This window comes from Battus philenor, unplaced genomic scaffold, assembly GCF_028537555.1.
Source record: "Battus philenor isolate CCGP_79_NKW_IND1 unplaced genomic scaffold, ilBatPhil1.0.hap1 SCAF_14, whole genome shotgun sequence".
NCBI classification, from domain to species: Eukaryota; Metazoa; Arthropoda; class Insecta; order Lepidoptera; family Papilionidae; genus Battus; species Battus philenor.
The window spans coordinates 439,024-458,786 of NW_027181676.1; the positions used below are offsets into that span (position 1 = coordinate 439,024).

At 34.4% G+C, this 19,763-nt stretch overlaps 1 protein-coding gene across 1 annotated transcript; it reads left to right on the top strand.

Annotated features, from left to right (window-relative positions):
- Positions 1–2,283: 2,283 nt before the first annotated feature.
- LOC137918484 (formin-binding protein 4-like) lies at positions 2,284–19,072 on the top strand. The gene is made up of 10 exons (XM_068761305.1): positions 2,284–2,585; positions 4,291–4,425; positions 5,159–5,354; positions 6,192–6,480; positions 7,836–8,696; positions 9,336–9,469; positions 13,865–13,988; positions 15,153–15,302; positions 16,153–16,431; positions 18,637–19,072. Exons 1-10 carry the CDS (start codon positions 2,399–2,401, stop codon positions 18,730–18,732), a joined length of 2,451 nt encoding a protein of 816 aa, XP_068617406.1. The 5' UTR covers positions 2,284–2,398; the 3' UTR covers positions 18,733–19,072.
- Positions 19,073–19,763: the final 691 nt, after the last annotated feature.

The window sequence follows — 19,763 nt, forward strand, 5'->3', positions numbered from 1 at the left end:
GTATAATTATTATTCCAAATATTATTCCACCATAAACTATCGAAATCCAAACATCGATCATAATTAACTAACCGGCATCTTATGTATTATTACGAGTGCTGTCATATACGTGTGCCATTATATCTAAATTCAAAACACATAATTTGTACTTGTCATATGCTTTCAATAAATATAATTTTTGTAAAATAAATATTCATTTGCGTGTTTTCAATACGCTAAATTGAGGCTCCCAAAAAAATTCAAATTTCGAACAATGGCTAACTATCAAAGAGGTTGGCTACCCTTGGTTTATAATATTTGACGAGCGTCTGCTTGTCAAAAAATTTCATAATCTTCGCATTACATGTTTTTTTGTCAAATGTTTAAATTTTGAAAAAGGCGGCAAGTCTCCATTTTGTGAATCTTTTTGACTAAATAAATATTCGTATGTATTTTTATTCATCCTTTCTTCCATTAGTTCATTCATTCGATCATTAATTCATTCATTTACAAATGAGAACATACTAAGTCATTTTTTTTCTCATTTTATTTACAAATATGTTACAAGAGTTTATTACTCAAACTCGAGTACGAATTAAAAGAAATATAATAATAAAAGAACACAGATAATAAAATATTCACCTAGAAAAACTTACAACATGTAATTACAGAATATAAACATATATTTATAATAGCAACATTTAGTAAAATAAAGGTGGAATTTTATTTTTAATTTTATTAATAAAATCACCTTACGTACTTGCAAACTGTACCAAAGCACTGAATATCGAACATACTACTTCGAAACGCTTAAAGTAGCAAATTCAAAGCCTTTGATAACGCGATATTACGTTTCGCGGGAAATAAACGACGTCGTCACAGAAGACGAAGCGGAGCCCGTAAAAGGAAATTTGTGACTACTTAACATTGCATAATATATGATAGAGAAAATATATTTTAAATTATATCTAAAGTAATTTTATTTTTAATTTAATTAATTTAATTATATCCTTTACTGTACACGCCAGGATACATTTAAATAGTTTCATAATTATAAACAATAAAGTACAATAGGCAATCTTATCACACGATGCAATCTCTTACAGACAACCATAGTATAAAAAAGGTAGAAATATAAATAATGGTTAGTTAACGTAACAAACAAACATACCGAAATATATGAGATATATATCTATAATAAATAAGATATAATACATGTTATAAATATAATTCAATAATATTTAATTTATAATGGTAAATTTTCATCACTTAATTTATTTTAAGCAAGCTTTCTCAACAAAATTCGTGCTGTCATAAATATATGTATTAAAGAAAATGAAAAATACATAAAACGTATTTAAGTTAATAATTTCCATTTCGTACGTTGTCAAATTTATTTAATGATATACTACTGTTATTAAAAAAATTAGGTGAAAATGTCATAAAAACTCCTAGGCCTTAGGAAGACAGATTTATTTTTTTCTTGTTTTTTTTTACATTTTTCTAAGCATCTATTTGTCAAAAGTTTTAATTATATCCGAGTTTCACGTGTTTTTGTCAAATGTTTCAATTTTGTAAAACGCGAAAAGTTTTGATTGGTTCTAAAATTGCAATTTTCACTAATTTTCTAGCATCTCTTTTTTGATAAATTATCCTTTGTTTTAATTTAACTAACTCCAACTTCATACCTGAATAATAGGTTATCAGATTTTACATAACTTTTATAGAGAAGCCGCATGCTAAAGTAACTCTGTTGCAGGTGTGGCGCAAAAGACGCATTATTATTATATTAAAATAGCAGCACTTTTAACGTCTTCTTAGAGACATAATTATCATAAGTAAAACGTAATCTGCGATTACCACAAGGAGAGTGTTTGACACTTCTGAACCTAAATTTGTCACCGAGTGACTTCTTTTTGTTCCGTTATAATAGAAATTAAAGGGATTTTTCATCGGTAGAAGTTTTGTTTTTAGTCTTTCAAAAATGGTTCGGATCTTATAATTTCCCTGAGTATTCTATATTAAATATTTAACGATTAAATAAACACAATTATTTGTGGTTCATCGCAAATGAATTGAATTTTTTTTTAATTTATTTTAAGATTGCTCGATTGGCAGATTAAAATAAACTAGTACAAAATGAAATTAGTAATTAAATAGTAATCATTTTGTTATAATAACAATATTCCATAAATTACGTTTTAATTGTTGATTGCATAATAAACATAAATATTTGTACAAGTAATTGAACTACGGCAACACTGATCGATTGAAGTCATTTATTGGCATTTGGCTGACATTAAATGGCTAATGCTTTCTTTGAATAATTTCACAATATTCATAATGATTTATACTGGTTTTCCATTTATGTGCTAAATATTTGATTTTTCTTTATACTTATATCAAATTTTTCGTCAATATGAGTAAGATGAATCCTCTGGCAGGATTAATTGCTAACTACGGTGATTCAGATGATTCGGAAGAAGAAATGGTTTACACATCGCATACAGCTGCAAGTAGAACAAACAACAATGTATCGGCTGCACCCCAGGCGCTGGCGTCCTCTGATATGGCAGGCATACATCCCGCCCCCATAGCGCATTGCCGTAAGTTGTTAGTTTTGCTTCAACTTTATTAACTAAAAATATTGTAATTTGTCTTATATATATGTACAATGAATTGCTCCATCAATTCTTATAACGTAACAAATTGTTTTCTGTACCTTTTGTACATTCATGACTTACTTCATATGCAAAATTGTACTGCTTGCAGACTACGTCTTTAGTTTTTAAGGTTAACAGAGGTCAATCTGTAACTGACAATATAAACAGTGCTCTCTCCAGGGCAGTGCTTCCCAATATGGTACCCATGCTTTGCAGGAACGCAATTTTATTGTTAAGGCAAGCAATTCACTAGTGGGTTCGACACTTAGTTCAACCCTTTCACTTTAATATAAAAATTATATATGTTATGCCATATGTATTTTAGAAAGGCTTAGGTGAGACATGACATGAAAAAGGTTGGGAACCACTGGCTTAGCATATTACATTGGTTTAGAGCAAATGTTTTGCTCTTAAATAATAGTAAAACTAAAGGTATTAAGATCTTTACCAAAATCGTGAAATAAGTACAAATGAGGTTTTGATGAATAATGTGGATTTTGAAGGGGTCACGAAAGTCTTTTAGATATTACATTAGATTATAAGTTAGAATAGGGTCTGCATACAAAAGCTATGTACAAAAGCAATGTTTGAAAGATTCGTCCACTGATGGGGGTGGACACCACATACCAAGTTTATTTTAGCTAATTTCATAAATTTTTTTGTCATATGGTCTATTACTTTAGGGTAGAGTCTCTGATGTAGATTCCATTTTTGTGCTAGAGCACCAGAGAAATGGGCTGTTTAAACCAAGATGAGTCCATGGGAGTCACTAATAAACAAATTCAAAGACACTAACATAATTGCTCTTACAACATATTTATGAAAATTTTATGAACTTAAAAATTAATGTATATTTAAGACAAATGTCTCCATGAATGTAATTTAATGAATAAAAATAAACTTGCTGTACCTGCTATTAGGCTCTTCAAAGTGTCTCACTCATTTGTAAGACAATCTATATAATTCTAATAAACTATCAAGGGGTGCAATAAATTAATCACTTGTCAATTCCAAAGATTATTAAGCACAGGCTCTGCCAAAAGGCAATTGCTCTATTTCTGAGTATGTTAATAATACAGATGTTCGTAAATGAATTGTTCTTATTTTAAGATGAAAAAATGTTTGTTAAAACGATTAAAAAAAGGGTTTCTTATTAGTTCTCTGTAGGTGGTCTTATGAACTAACATACATGAGTTTTATAGTCTACTATAATAAAGCTATTTTGTCTTTGACTTTGTAAGTTATATTCTTTTTTTAAAATAACCAAAATTAAATTATAAAATTCATTTATTAATTCATGACAGCCAATTAGACACATACTCCAAAGCATAGGCGCCCCCAAAAATTGTGACAATGGATGGTGTTGTCTGCCCACATCCAGGGACTTTCGGCAATCTTAACTATATACCTTTTAACTATTATTACAACAATACATATCCTATATGACATATCATCATTGTTCCACCTAGTGGGGGCCCACAAGTTGCATCTATTGGCTTGTACTCATCCTAGGAAAACCTTGCAGCCCCAAAAAATGGTTAAACCTTATTTTTAAACATTCTTTTTCAGTATTGTGTCAAGAAAGCTATTTTTTTCTACAATAAATATGACATTGGCTATTATTAACTCAAAAATTTCTTGTCTCCAGCTTGGTCGGCATGCTATGATGAAAGTAGTGGTTTTACATACTATTGGAACCAGAAAACCAATGCAGTGACATGGGAAGCACCTCCGGAGTATTTACTTGCATTGAAGATTGCGCGGCAACAATTACACAGTTCAGGTATTATATAGTGCATACTCCCTCATATTGCTGAGTGATCCACTCTGTTGTCTCAAGCCACATACACACCAATCAATCAAAAAACACTGTCAAATATCTAAACAATTTATTTAAAAACGAACAAAACAAACCTAGTCTTTATCTACAGCATGGATGCACAGACCGCGGCCGGTCGAATACTGGTGGCCCGCTGACAGCAAAAATAATACTCTCGTACATTCGAAAAATATTGAACTCTATTCCAGAATAAAACCAAAAATATTTTATTACCTATACTTTAGGCGGCCGGCCCGCCATCAGTTTATGATTTGCCCGAGTGGCCCCTAGACTTAATAAATCTGTGCAACCATGATCAACAGTGTAATTTATACATAAATAACTACTCTTTTTGTATTAAACATACAATATAAAAGTACAAATCCCTCATTTAATTGCCAAAGGCCTCACAGCACTTCACATTCCTTAACTTCTATTTTCTCATTAACCCTCTCCTAAGAAAAACGGATTTTCACTATCATTCCAAGCAGTAGATTCCCATTGCAAGGCATAGGCGTCTGCAAAAGATGCCACAAACTGATCTTGCACTGTCCACATCCAGCGACTTCCTGCAAATTTAACTGTTGCTGGTCCACCAAGTTGGGGGTCTACCCATGTGGAAACCAGTGTTTACACTACAATAATTATTTCCAATAAATCAATGTTACAATGCCAACATATGTATATTTATTTCTAGGATCAGCAGAAGTTTCAGCTGAAGAATGGCAACTGTATCAGCAGGCATTAGCAGAGAAGCAAAACTTGCAGAATAAGGTGATAGCAAAAGCGGCGATATCCAAGTCTTCCAAAAAACATGATAAACCCAATTCAAGTTCAAAAGATAAAAAATCTAAAAACAATAAGAAAAGGCCATCAAGTGAGGATGACGATGAGTAAGTACATGTGAAGTGTTAAGTGACAATTTATATTTTTAAAATTAGAAAGCTGTGTTCACATTGACCAGTTGAAACAAGCTCAAGTATGAATGCACCTTTAACTGACCATGATATGCTTAATAAAAGGGTTACAATTCACTTAAATAGAAAGTTTAGTTACAATATTTCAAACTACCTGTCGAGACAGACAATTCTTTCAATTCTTTCGCAATTTCTATTGACATTGTATTGCGTAAAGTTTCTGCGCCATTTTGTTTTTGTTTTCCAAAGGAAACTATGTAATAATAATTAGGAAAGTAATAAAAAGGGTGACTGTATATCTGATTTTACTTATTTCACATGACTACCGAAGTCACTCTTTAAGTTACATCATGAGTAAGAGAAATATGGAATTATTTTGTGCCACTGTAAAAGCTTCTTTCTCTAGGTATATGTTCCTTATGCCGCAAATACAGAAACCGTAAATACGGAATAATAATTTGTATGGGATTATAGGGAACACATTCCTACTTAACAAAATAAAAATAAAAACGAATATATAAAAAAAATCAAATTGATTAAAGTTTTAGAACATTTTGGTTAATTATCTTAAGACTTAAACAATGGTTTGAAAAATTTTGTAACTTTCTCTTGTTTGATAGTTTTTAACGCATCAGTCGCACTAGCAATTTGCCTCTTAAATTAAGACTTTGTTCCATAGACGAATCAATGTTCATAAAGAAGGAAGTGCAAAAAAGTGTTTTTTATATTTTATTCTTCTTTCGCTGACTGTATGGCACTGTACCTCTAAAACTTATTTATCTATCATAATACAAAATTATCATATTATTTCAGGAAAATAGAATTAATCACTTCCTATCACAACTCGGATTCTGAATCAAATGACGAAACGTCCGCACCCGAAACAGTCCAACCCGCAGTTGTTAAAACAGTTACCAAACCACAAAAGAATGGCCCGAAGAAACAAAAGACCAGACACCAGGTGGTAGAGTATGGACCGAGTATGCCGCCGAATTTGAATTATCCAACTCCAATAGGTCCTGAACTTCCTCCACAGACACTAGCACCACCGCCACCAAAATCACCAGAACCTAAAGTGGAAATTGTCACTACAGAGAAAGAGGTATGAAGTTCATATATCATTAAAAAAATTTCTTTCTGTCTATAACCAAGACTGCAATGTAGCTAAAAAGACATAAAAATTTTATATTTTTTTCTCTTTTTTTTTCAAAATAAATTTCGAGTCAATGGTACTTCCAATAAAGCACCAATTAAATGCTAAGATATTGCCCACTGCAGGCATAGGCCTCCCCAAATATCGCCACGATGACCAGTCTTGTGCTACCTACATCCAGCAACTTTGTGCGATCTTAACTATGTTGTCCGTCCACCTAGTGGGAGACCTACCCACGCTGTTTCTACCAGCTCGTGGTCGTCACTCAAGAACTTCTACTCCAACGGCCATAGTTTGCACGAGCCATATGCCCCGCCCACTGTCATGTAGTAATAAAAAAAATCTACTCTCATAGTCCTTAATTGTGCAAAACATGTGTTCATATTCTGTCAATTGATTGCATAATAAAAAGGGAAAAAAATGTCAACTAACACAAATTGTAATGTTATATGTGGTGACCATTAAAATAAGATCAACACACATACAATAAAAAACATTAGTATATGATTATGTAATGTTCCATCATATTTAGATATGTCTTACTGGAGTTTGTTCCAGCACTAAAGCTGTCCGAGGTGACAGTAGTGATTAGCGAAGCAATAGGCAACAGAATGATTATGGAGTATTATAGATGAGTAACAGCTTAAGATGAGGTCCCTTCGTGGTAACTCTTGAGCTTAGTCACTGCATGGAGCATTCACCGAAGTAACTTAAGAGGCTGGGCGTGGTTAGGGCAGTAGGAATTCTTACTATTTTTTTTTAAATTCAGGTTCTTTTTATGTCTCGTATTTGGGACAGGGACTGTATATAACAATAATTCTTTTATTATTATCCTTCTCACATCTTTCCCAATTTCTATTACTACATCGCCTTCCATTCTTCACATTTTGTTCTGTTCTCTTCCTTTCATTCATAATCGCACATCGCCTCTCTTCCTTCCCCACATTCTTTGATATCCTTTGCAATTCAATTTTTTTTTAATATAATATGTCTAAAATTTGTCTAAACTCATTACAGACCTATGATGACACAGCGCTACTGAACCGCGCAGAGTAACCTTTCAATATTACTGGGAATTCTTTTCTTTACTTTTTAATATATTTATTTTGTTTATATAAGTTTTTTTTTTAACTTTGATATATTTTATACAATAAAAATATATATCGCTATATATAAATTTCCAGTAATGTTGAAAAGTGAAGCACCATGATGGTTAAGTTTTCAATCTGAGGTCTGACCTTTGCTGTAAATGTAAAAAATATACTCAAAAAATGTTTATTAATTCCGAAAGATGTAATTCACAGGAAAAGAAAACAGTTGGTAATGATAATGAAGACAGTCAAGATGAGAGTTCATTGCTGAAGAGATTAAAAGACAAGGCCAAGTTACTAGCAACGCTAGGGGGTGAACTACCCTCCGAGCTGCAGCAGATGATAAGAGATGAGACGAATTCCTCCACAGCGTCTCCAAGGTCCGTGGACGATGCCAACAAAAAGACCATTGACATAGATGACTTGCTTGAAGAGATTGAGAAAACAGAGTTTGTTAAACCCAAGAAATCTGAGAAAGACAAACTAAGTGTGAGCAGTGCAAATAACTCTCCCAGAAGTGACGGCAGCAGAACGCCTCCATTAGAAGAACTTAAATCACTATTTCCAAGCACCAAAAATATTACAGGAGAACCTGTGCCAAGCTTGTTTCCAAGTGCTGTAAATGTAGAAGAATCTTCTAGCAGCAAACCAGCGACCCCGCCACCAAAACCAGAACCAGAGAAGAAAGAAAACATATATCTAATGGATGCTAATGAGCCAATAGAGAATGTCAATAGGAAAAAACTTCGAATCTCCAACTCGGTGTTGCCAGAGAGAAAGAATGAGAAGATTGAAACACCAGCATACACAACCAAGTATTCACAATACATTGAAGGTTTCTCTGATCAGAGAACTGGACTGGGATTCAAAGAGGAGGAAAGCTGCAGCAGCCCAAAAAACACAATCAGCTATGGCAATGGTCTGACGTTCACGAAGGGGGAGACACTGAACGAAGGCAAGAAGGATGAAGATTTGGACGATATGACTGATCTGGTCGAGGCCAAGCTGAAATACTTGAACGAGTTGCAGCCGTGTGTGGTGACTCCGGTGCAGGAGATGCTTATACAACTCCAGGTGAGACACTAATATAGCTAGACTTATTTGAGGATAGAATCACTAAGGAATTTTTAATGAAATCAGGCGTTCTGATCTCTCGTGATGTTTCTCTGATCTCTGACAAAGACTCTGTGTTTGGCACTAATCGGTATAACATAACTCCTGAAGATGCCCCGTGGAGGAGTGAAACACGTGTTGAGTAATTTGGCGGTGGCGGTTGTGTGATTCGCATTGTTTGCCGGATACGCATTTATCAGCGGGCTGGCGGCGGTGCATTTCATTTCACGACTACCACTGCATGTACGGAAGTGGCTAAATATTGGTCCTTTTCTCACTGAGGAATTTAACATATATCGAGATATACTCCAAGCTGAAGTCTTTTCATGAGGGTCTTTGCATAATATATATAATCTTTGCATACTCCATAGAGCGTACCACTAAGATCAAAAAACCCTTCCACATGTAATCCACTAGCCGAAGCTCCTGAGGAATCCCTTGGGTTTGGTTACTATAGAAGTTCAGGTTAAGCTCTATCAATTTGCTCACTTTGTACACCAATAGTTCAACCTGCAAGTTTATTATTGGATGACAAGTGTCTCCACCTTCATATTTATACATACAAGAATCCCTAAAAATAAAACTGTTCCATGTGCGCAGACGCTGGTGGTGGGCGCACGCGCTGGCGGCGTGACTGCAAGCTACATGCGGGAGTGGCTGGACGCGGCGGGCGCGGCGCTTACACGGCACGAGGCCGGCGCCGCGCCGCCCGGCTGGACCTGCGCCTTCCAGAGGTACTGCGACCCGATACAGGCCACCCCGTCACCCCCGCGCCAATCCACACGCCGGCCCACCGCGTGCGCTTCGACTCGCGACCGTGTCTTATTTACTCGTGTTAAGCACCATACTTGTATTGTACTGTATTAAAACAAACACTTGTTTGATATTAGCACTCCTTCAGTCGTATCAAACAGCGTTATATTTACCACTTCCGTCGTTATTCAGATCAGTAATCATACTGTAACGAATTAATTTAATAAGTACTTTGATAATAGCACTCATACATACGCCGTTATCCAGTCATCCAGTTATATTATCGTACAATATCAAATTTAACATGGCTTTGATATAAGCATTCATTCATACGCCGTACCAAATCTCGCGATATTTAGTACTATCTATATAACTCATTGGTTTAATTTAATCGCTTCTTTGATATTAATACTCAATAGTACGTACCAAACCGTATATTTACTACCTCCGTAATTACCAAGACCAGTAATCGTACTATATCATATTAATTTATTCGTTGCTTTGATGTTAGCCACTCGTTTATACGCCTCGTAAGTTTCTCAATGTACAGTGCTTTTGATATAATCCGGTTGTGTCGTACTGTCATTGAAAAAATTTAATCGTTACTTTGATAATAGCACTTCTTCATATGCTGTACCAAATCTGCAATATTAAGTGCTTTCGATATATTCCAGGTATATTATAGCACTAATCCGGGTATTTATAACTTTATCGCTATTTTGATATTAGCACTCCTTCAGACGTCGTACCAAATCGCGCGGTTTTTTAATACTTACCGCCTCATCCAGATGTATTATCGTACTGTACCGAGTTAAATTAATTGTTTCTTTGATAATAACACTTCGTCATACGCTGTACCAAATCTGCAATATTAAGTGCTTTCGATATATTCCAGTTATATTAAAGCACTAATTCGGGTATTTATAACTTTATCGCTACTTTAATATTAGCACTCCTTCAGAAATCGTACCAAATCGCGCGGTATTTATTACTTCATCCAGAATTGTTATCGTGATGTACCGGTTTAAATTAATCGTTTCTTTGATAATAGCACTTCTTCATACGCTGTACCAAATCTGGCAATATTAAGTGCTTTCGATATAATCCAGTTATTTTATCGCACTGAACCGGGTAATTATAATTTTATCGCTACTTTGATATTAGCACTACTTCAAATATCGTACCAAATCGCGCGTTATTTATTACTTCATCCAGAATTGTTATCGTGATGTACCGGTTTAAATTAATCGTTTCTTTGATAATAGCACTTCTTCATACGCTGTACCAAATCTGGCAATATTAAGTGCTTTCGATATAATCCAGTTATTTTACCGCACTGAACCGGGTAATTATAATTTTATCGCTACTTTGATTTTAGCACTACTTCAAAAATCGTACCAAATCGCGCGGTATTTAGTACTTTCGGCCTCATCCAGAATTATTATCGTACTGTACCGGTTTAAATTAATCGTTTCTTTGATAATAGCACTTCTTCATACGCTGTACCAAATCTGGCAATATTAAGTGCTTTCGATATAATCCAGTTATTTTATCGCACTAATCCGGGTAATTATAATTTTATCGCTACTTTAACATTAGCACTCCTTCAAAAATCGTACCAAATCGCGCGGTATTTAGTACTTCATCCAGAATTGTTATCGTGCTGTACCGGTTTAAATTAATCGTTTATTTGATAATAGCACTTTTTCATACGCTGTACCAAATCTGGCAATATTGAGTGCTTTGGATATAATCCAGTTATGTTATTGCACTAAACCGGGTAATTATAATTTTATCGCTACTTTAATATTAGCACTCCTTCAAAAATCGTACCAAATCGCGCGGTATTTAGTACTTCATCCAGAATTGTTATCGTGCTGTACCGGTTTAAATTAATCGTTTATTTGATAATAGCACTTTTTCATACGCTGTACCAAATCTGGCAATATTGAGTGCTTTGGATATAATCCAGTTATGTTATTGCACTAAACCGGGTAATTATAATTTTATCGCTACTTTAATATTAGCACTCCTTCAAAAATCGTACCAAATCGCGCGGTATTTAGTACTTCATCCAGAATTGTTATCGTGCTGTACCGGTTTAAATTAATCGTTTATTTGATAATAGCACTTTTTCATACGCTGTACCAAATCTGGCAATATTGAGTGCTTTGGATATAATCCAGTTATATTATAGCACTAATCCGGGTAATTATAATTTTATCACTACTTTGATATTAGCACTCCTTCAGAACTCATACTAAATTGGCGCGAAGATATTTCGTGTGCTCGCGTGTGAAAGGGCTTTATATCTTTTTGAAGAAAATGACACATAAAACATTTTTTTAGGTTTTATTTTTAATGTTGCCATCACAATATATATAGTTTAATAGGGTAAATTTTACATATTTCTCGGGTGACAATTGTTGAAGCAATACTTGCTTTTATATTTACATGTAAATTTAAATACCTTTTTTATAATTTCATTTATTAGTAGAATAATTAATTATTGTTTCATCAATTTCACACGATGTGATACACATTTTTCAAATGAGAAATGTTTTTTTTAACACTAGCAACTTTATCTTTGTTAAAAGTATATTTAGATTTAACATAAATTATGCGCGTGTTGGTTATCTGTGATTTGACCGTATCTGTGATATTGTACCTGTTAATAAATATTAATGAATATAGTTCGAGTTTCCTTCTGTGTGACCTGTCCATTGTAAGGCTAGGGTAAAGAAAGATCTAGACCGTGTAGACCAGGTAGCCTGGAAGAGGATGACGGAACCAGCACTTCGCGCCGGGGAATCTGGTGAGAGATTTTAATTATTTGTAATTTTTTTTGATCTTCGTGATGTTATACTTTGGTCTTTTCCAGAATAATGCCGACAGCCGCACGCAGCGACGATGCGTTTGTGTTTGCTACAAGTGTTACCATATTCAAATAATTAATTTTACCAATAATTTGGTAAAATTAGTAATTTTATTTTAATTAATACTTTTGGTAACATTGCTATAAATTGAACATTAAATGTGGAGATAAAGGCAATCATAAATCGCCGAATAGAATGGGTTTAGTATATATTCATTATTATACAAGATCACGTGGGTTAAATTGGTGAGTGCGCTAGCTCGAGCTAGCTCTGAGTGAATATCTCCGGTGTAGATTAAGTGAGCCCTGTGTTTTTAGGTGGTTTTGGCTGTTTTAAACTTGGCAACACTGGTACACTAAAAGCCGCGAAATACTGTCAGACAGATACAATATATGCAAATAGACGGTTTAACAGGAAAACAAAACGTAAAATTACTTGCTTGCAAAGAGTTATTATTTAGGTTTTTCTCAATAGAACCTCCATTCCGAGCCAGCCATATAATGTCTAGACTTTTAGTAGGTGCTTAAAAAGCCTATTGGAAATATTCGTAATAATAACTCAAATTGATGTGAAAATTTATGTGCAGTATGTTATTTTTGTTAACATAAGTTTTATATATACCGTACATATTAAAAAGAAAGTTAATCCCGGGAGCTTTTCACTGACTAAAGCTTATACAAATGGTCCCTGTTGGACATAGGAACACCGTGGTTCTTCTACATAGAGGAAAATTCCAATCATTCAGAAGCATGGTAGAAGGCGATCTCTATATGTGACCTCAAAACTTAGGTATCCTATTGGGGGGGACCCCAATAGGATACCTAAGTTTTGAGGTAACAAGGTTTTTCTTCTAATGTTACATTCATTTATTCCTCTACCATATAAAGATATAGTTCTTTCTCATGCTATAGTACCTTTATCCGAAGCGATTTGAAAGCTTGACGTCTTCCCAACCATATAATTAAATCTTATTTTGGATATGGTTCATCACATAGGAAATTTGTAATACATTCGTCGCTTTAAAATTATTATACTTAACTAGCTGATCCCGCAAACGTTGTTTTGCAAAAAAAAAATGATATTTTAATTTACAAATAAAAAATAAGGGTTGATCGTAGAGGGGTGAAAATTTATGGTTGTATGTATTCTTGTATGCTGTATCATAAAAAAATAAAAACAAAAAATTTCGTTAAAAAAATTAAAAAAAATGTTTTAAGTGTGAACAACCTTTATCACTTAGGGGTATAGAAAATAGATAGTAGCCGATTCTCAGACCTACTGAATAGTGGAGGAGTTCAAGTTCGAACACCGTGACACGAGAATTTTATATATTAGATTACATTCTCCCTGTATAAATTTTAGTAAAGCAACAATACATTTTTATACTCACTCTTTTTCAAATGCCAGTTAAAGCCAGTTTAAGCCAGCCCGATCACCTAAAGTCACGGGGCGCGAAAGCCTATCACCACGTCGGATACCCGTACGCTGTTCATGCCGCAGGTCGGAGGGCCGCTACCGCTACCGGCGCGACGCGGACGGCCTGCAGCAGTGGGAGTACCCGGCGCTGGACAACACCGACATGGACATATCCACCACCCCGCCTCATCAGCCCAATGACGTCAAGGTGAGAACAACTCATTAATAATTTTTTTACGAAAACGTATGTATGTATAAAAAATAAAAACTATTTATGCACCTGTGGTACAAAAGGCGGTAAAATTTTTTGTACATTAATACCCCGCTTTACGCGACTCCGTTATACGCGGTTTCACTATAACGCGAATTGCAAATTTCGCACTCAAATGCCTCGAAAGAGTGCGTATAAATATAATGTAGTCATCAACTTCAGTATGGTCGCGGGATCCCAATCCCCAACAGTGTTGGGTGTTATGAACGTATTTTACAAGAACGTAAACAAAACGTTACCCAAAAGACTATAGATGTATTTTTCCTTAAAAAATAAGAGTATGTATTGCATAAAGTGTTGCTAGAATTAAAATGATTTGTATTTTTTTGTAATAATTTATGACTATGTTTAATCATAAACCTCGTTATACGCGAATTTCAGTTAACGCGATTTTTTTTGGAACGTATCCCTCGCGTAAAGCGGGGTATTACTATATCAAACTTTAACGAAGTGTACAGAACTGATAGTCAAGGAGGTTTATGAGGTTCAGGAGTCATCATGCACCGGCATGATGCTAGATGCAGACGGCTTCCAAACACTCATATTGTAAATCTAAAGCAGAGTTCCCCAAACTTTTTTTGTGTCGTAGACCCCTTGCCATGTTTTTCCGTGTTGGGTAGACCCCCTACTTACCTGATATTGATTTCTTGTACATTTCTAACTATAATGAAGTTTAGTGTTAAAAACTTAAAGTAAAAACACATGTTAACTTATACATTTATTAATTGAATTTAAATTAAAACTACTCAAAATAAAATTTTGTATCTGTTATGTAAAATATACGTAACGTAACACCCTACAACTTACACAATTTTATAAACATATATAATATATTTTTTTACTTTATAGGTACTTTTATAAATAATGTAAATGTTTTGATATTATAAGATAGTATGATGTAAGTAAATAGGAACTATCAGTGTATGTGTTGAGATCCATTATCGTGGACCCCATTTTCATTTCATGGACCCCCATTTTTTTTTCGCTGACGTAGACCCCTAGGAGTCGATATAGACCACTTTGGGAATCACTGATCTAAAGTGTAAGGTTATGCCCAGCAGTGAACGTTGTATAGCTAAAATGATGATAATACTGATACAGGAGGAGCTACCAAACACGCTACTAACATCGATGGGACCTCAACCGGCAGGGTCTCTCTCGCCCGTCCAAGAGCGAGTGGCGACTCCCCCACCACCGAAATGGCCAGAGCCCCCTCCGCCTGGTTGCGACGACCCCCCACCACTGCCCACAGTAAGCATTTCATTATCCTGCACTAGTTTCACAGTTGCCGGAAACATACAGCGTATAAATATGGACTATGTATCTAAAATTGAATGGTTTCAGAAATAATAATGTAATGATAATATAGTAAAAAAGATCTTTTTCAAAATAATGATTGCAACATATTAAAATTAATTATTTTTACTATCTGTCCTTGTGGTCTTTCTACAGACAGAAGTAATTGGCCAATCGCATTCCAACAGAACAAAAATAATGTTAACATATTTCAGAAAAGAGAAGATAAGAAATAAAGTAAACATTTTTTATATACCACCTCTGTTTTATATGCTATACTACAGTGATCAAGAAGTAAGGTGAAAGGAAGACAGGTATTTTTTTTTATTCCTACGTTGGTAGGACTGTCTATAACATATATCAAGAGTCTGTTGTCAAAAGTTGAAATGTCAATTGGCTCCAAAAACATTTTTAAGGTTGTTTTGTATCTCAAAGGCATAGTCTCTATTGCTGCTAAAATAGCACATTTATTTTTGAATAAAAAAAGCGTCAAAAACTCGTCTTATGTTACGCAACCACCGTATTCATCTGATTTGGCTCCGTGTAATTTCTGGTTATTCAACCAACTCAAAAGGCCAATGCATGAGATGATATAAAAACAGAATTGTCGCTCTTGAAGGCTTTACAGAAAAGACTATTCCAACTGTTGGACGAAAAAGACTGAAAAAGGCGTTGGCAAAAGTGTGTTTCATCAGACCGGGATTGCTTTGAATGGGATGAAATTGATTTGAAGGAATAAATAAAGAATTTACATTTTGTTAACAAAATCACTTAATTTTTTATCACAGTATTATTTCATAATAAGTACTGCCAAACTGTATACTCCTTCATACCCGGCGCCCTAAGGGTTACTTACACAATGCTACGAAAATTATCAATCTATACCCACGAGTTTAAAAAACTCTTGTATTTTACCTTCTCACAGGAGCAAAAGAAAGAGATAGGCGACGAATTAACCTGCTTCTACAACGATATAGCGGAATTAGAGAAACAGACCGGCCCCAGCACGGCGTCCAACTCTCCTGAACCGCCCGACAGGGAGAAGAGTAGAGATAGAGAAGCGAGAGCGAAGAAGAAAACGAAGGTAAACAAGAGTTGTTTGTATTATTTACCCGGCGTCCTTCATACCAATCACCCATTGATAAATCAATGGGTGATTGGTTATAGATGAACCTTTCAAGGTGTGAATTTATACGTCATTTGTATGGAAAAAAATTCAAAGTTTATACATCTATTTTCAATCTGTACGGAGTAATCACTCTGAAATTCAGTCTCAAGAACATGTTTCAGGGGATCTTTTTAACCCTTAAATGGACGATTTTTGTTTTACGTTTGAAAAAAACATATTTGTTTATAGACATGTATTACAGCCTAGGAAAAATGATTAAAAAAATCAAGACATGAATTTACTATACTTTTTTTGCAATAATGTGAATGTTGTTTATAAACTACATTGCGCATTCATTGAGATTTTGCAAGTATGGGTAAAATAAGAGTGGATATTGTTTTTGAGAAGTATTTATTTATGCTTCATTATGATATTTATGAAAACAATTGCTTTTTTTCGTATCATATAAAGATACATGACATTTTTGGCACATTTTGAATATAAAGCCTTAACATTTTGGGAATTTGCACCTGATGCTGCTTATCCAGCCAAACTGCCCAATGACATGTCTGATCCAATCTGACGTCTTTCGAAGGAATTGCTTGAGCTGGTTTCGGAACTTCTTCATTACAAGTTCTCTTTGTATAGTGCTCCCACTAGGTCGACCACGTTTAGCGCCATTTGCAGTAGTAGAATTGTATCTGGGCTGCGTATAAGTTACTTTGTTCTACATTTTTATTTTTTAGATCTGATGTAAAATAAAATGTAAAAAAAAACATACGGCGTGTTAAAAGACATCAATGCTTCTGTTATCTGAGTTTCTCCCCTAAAAATAAGGCTATTTTCAGCAGTAACAAGGTTGCGTTTTCGCCAAACCAGAGGTCGTCTAGGAATCCCTTGTGATTTACTCTGGGGTGCTGCTTCTTCGGCTTCCAAAATAGGAGGGTCTGGCATATTTTCATCTTTGTCAATAACGAGAAGAGGATCAGCATCCACTTCATCAGGCTGGGCATTCTCACTGTCATCACTATATTCAAGGTCTCGAAGAATAGCTCGAGCGATTTGATAAAAGTGACTTTCATCCTCTACTTCGGAGTCTCACCCGTCTAAGCCATCTTCTGAATCTTCAAGAGTTTCTAAATACTTTGTAATTTTGCTTTCTAGTAATCGCGGCATGGCCATAAGAAAAATCCTTCACCAAACATGCATTTATTTAGCAGGCAATGCGCATTGTAGTTTTCCTACAACATACCAGATTTCGCCCTAATCGACTGTATCGTCAAGGGATTTTCACTCTTTTACAACGTAAACATGTAATTGAAGATATAATCAAGCAAATAAAAATATATTATATACTTACATGATATTTTATCAGTCCAAACACAGCTACAAAACTTAGTTTCGCGCCACTAGAAAAGTTTTCTTCAAAGTGACATTTGAAATTAACTTATTTTCAATGCTCTTAAACATTGGATAGTGCTAACATTAAAAAATGTACAAAATTAGTTCACAAATAAGAACTAGTTGTCAAATTTAACAAAAAATTAAAAGAAGGTCAATTTTATCTGTGGTTTTTAGTATGTTGTTTAAAAACAACAATATGCATTTAAGGGTTAAAATAGTAATAGAATTAATATCGGCTGGCACTGCCTTATAATACAATACCGTTAGACAAAACTATATGAATTGGCAGCGACCTGCATCCAGGGTCTTCCGGTGACCTTGAAGTCTTGTGTCCACCTCGTGGGGGGAGGGGAATCCTATACTACGCTCACCAATCCGTGGTCAGCAGAATATTAACGTCGCAGCGATCATCAGTTGTGCTATGGGTGTAAACACAACTTTACAATTTAATCGGTTAATAGGCGCTGCTAATTTTTTAATTATGTCGCCATTTTTCGCACATTTTTTATTTACCTGTTAATCTCATAAATAATAACTTATAATAACAATTGTTACATGCCTATATATAACAAGTTTTATATATATTTTGTTATTTTCTTTGACAATTTCATATTATTTCTATTTTTTTTCTTTAATTCTATTTATTTGTTTAATTTTTACATTACTTTGCCGGTCCTTACCGGCGCGTGGGCTTTATTTATTTTCTCTCCATTTACCTGAGTGCAGAGAGAAAATGACGAATAGCTGTTTTATGAACTACATATATGTTTGTTTCAGGTGAAGATATCTGCGTCAATGGGATTGAAGCACAAATCTGTGTCCAGTTTAGTGGCGAAATGGCAGCAAGTGGCCGAAGAAATCCATTCAGATTGATCTTCCAATAAACTATGTACATATATATGTATGCCTTACGGTTGGAGTTCTCTGTAGATATGTACAAGCATTTAATAAATTTTAAATTCACTGTCTCAACTGCCATTGTCGTCTTGACCATAGATTAAAAAAAAATATTGTCAGTTACCGAATGACGTCATAGACTTGCGAATTTATGAAATGATTTTGTTTTATCTGTGCTGTTGTAAGCATGTCTCGAAGTTGTGAGTTTGCGTTGAAATTGATTCTTTTCGTAATATTTAATTGTAAATAACTGAGATTTATATTTTAGATGTAAGTAAATGTAAATTTGTTATAATTTAATTTTTTGTAAAATAAATACGTGGATGTATAATGCTGTTTTAACTTAAAAATTCTTGGATTGATTTTGGCGTCATTCCTGATATTTAATTAGGTCCATCTACTGTTTGTTTTTTTATGGCGGCCTTTTGGGGCCTTTCATTCATTCTCTGTCAAAAGTAAACAGGGTCTGTCCGTACTCAATTTTCATCCTTCTCAATGTCTTTCTTTATTTCCTGTAATTTCTTTCATTCCTTCCCACACTTTCCTTTCAAACATCGCCTCACTTCCTTCGCCTTCCCGCTAGGCTTCCACAATTTTACATTTATCAAATTTATTTCCTTACATTTCGTCCTTCTTAATGTCTTCCATTTTTTCCCCTAATTTCTTTCATAATTACTTTTATTCCTTTCCACACTTTCATACATCGCCTCACTTCTCTCGCCTTCCCGTCAATTTTACATTTATTATTTTTATTTCATAATTCCTTTAAACTCGTACATTTTCTAACAATTTATTTACTCTTAATACTAATTTATTTTTTAACTATCTACATCGCAATTAATTTACATTTATGTTATCATAGCTAATTAATCGTTCTTTTTTATTATTTTCATTATTCTTTTATTATGTCAACACATTAGTGTAGTATTTCGTCTTAGTCGTAGTTCGTAGTATTTGGTCGTTTAATATTCTTCAAAGAAATCTTATAAACTCGTGTTCCCCCAGAA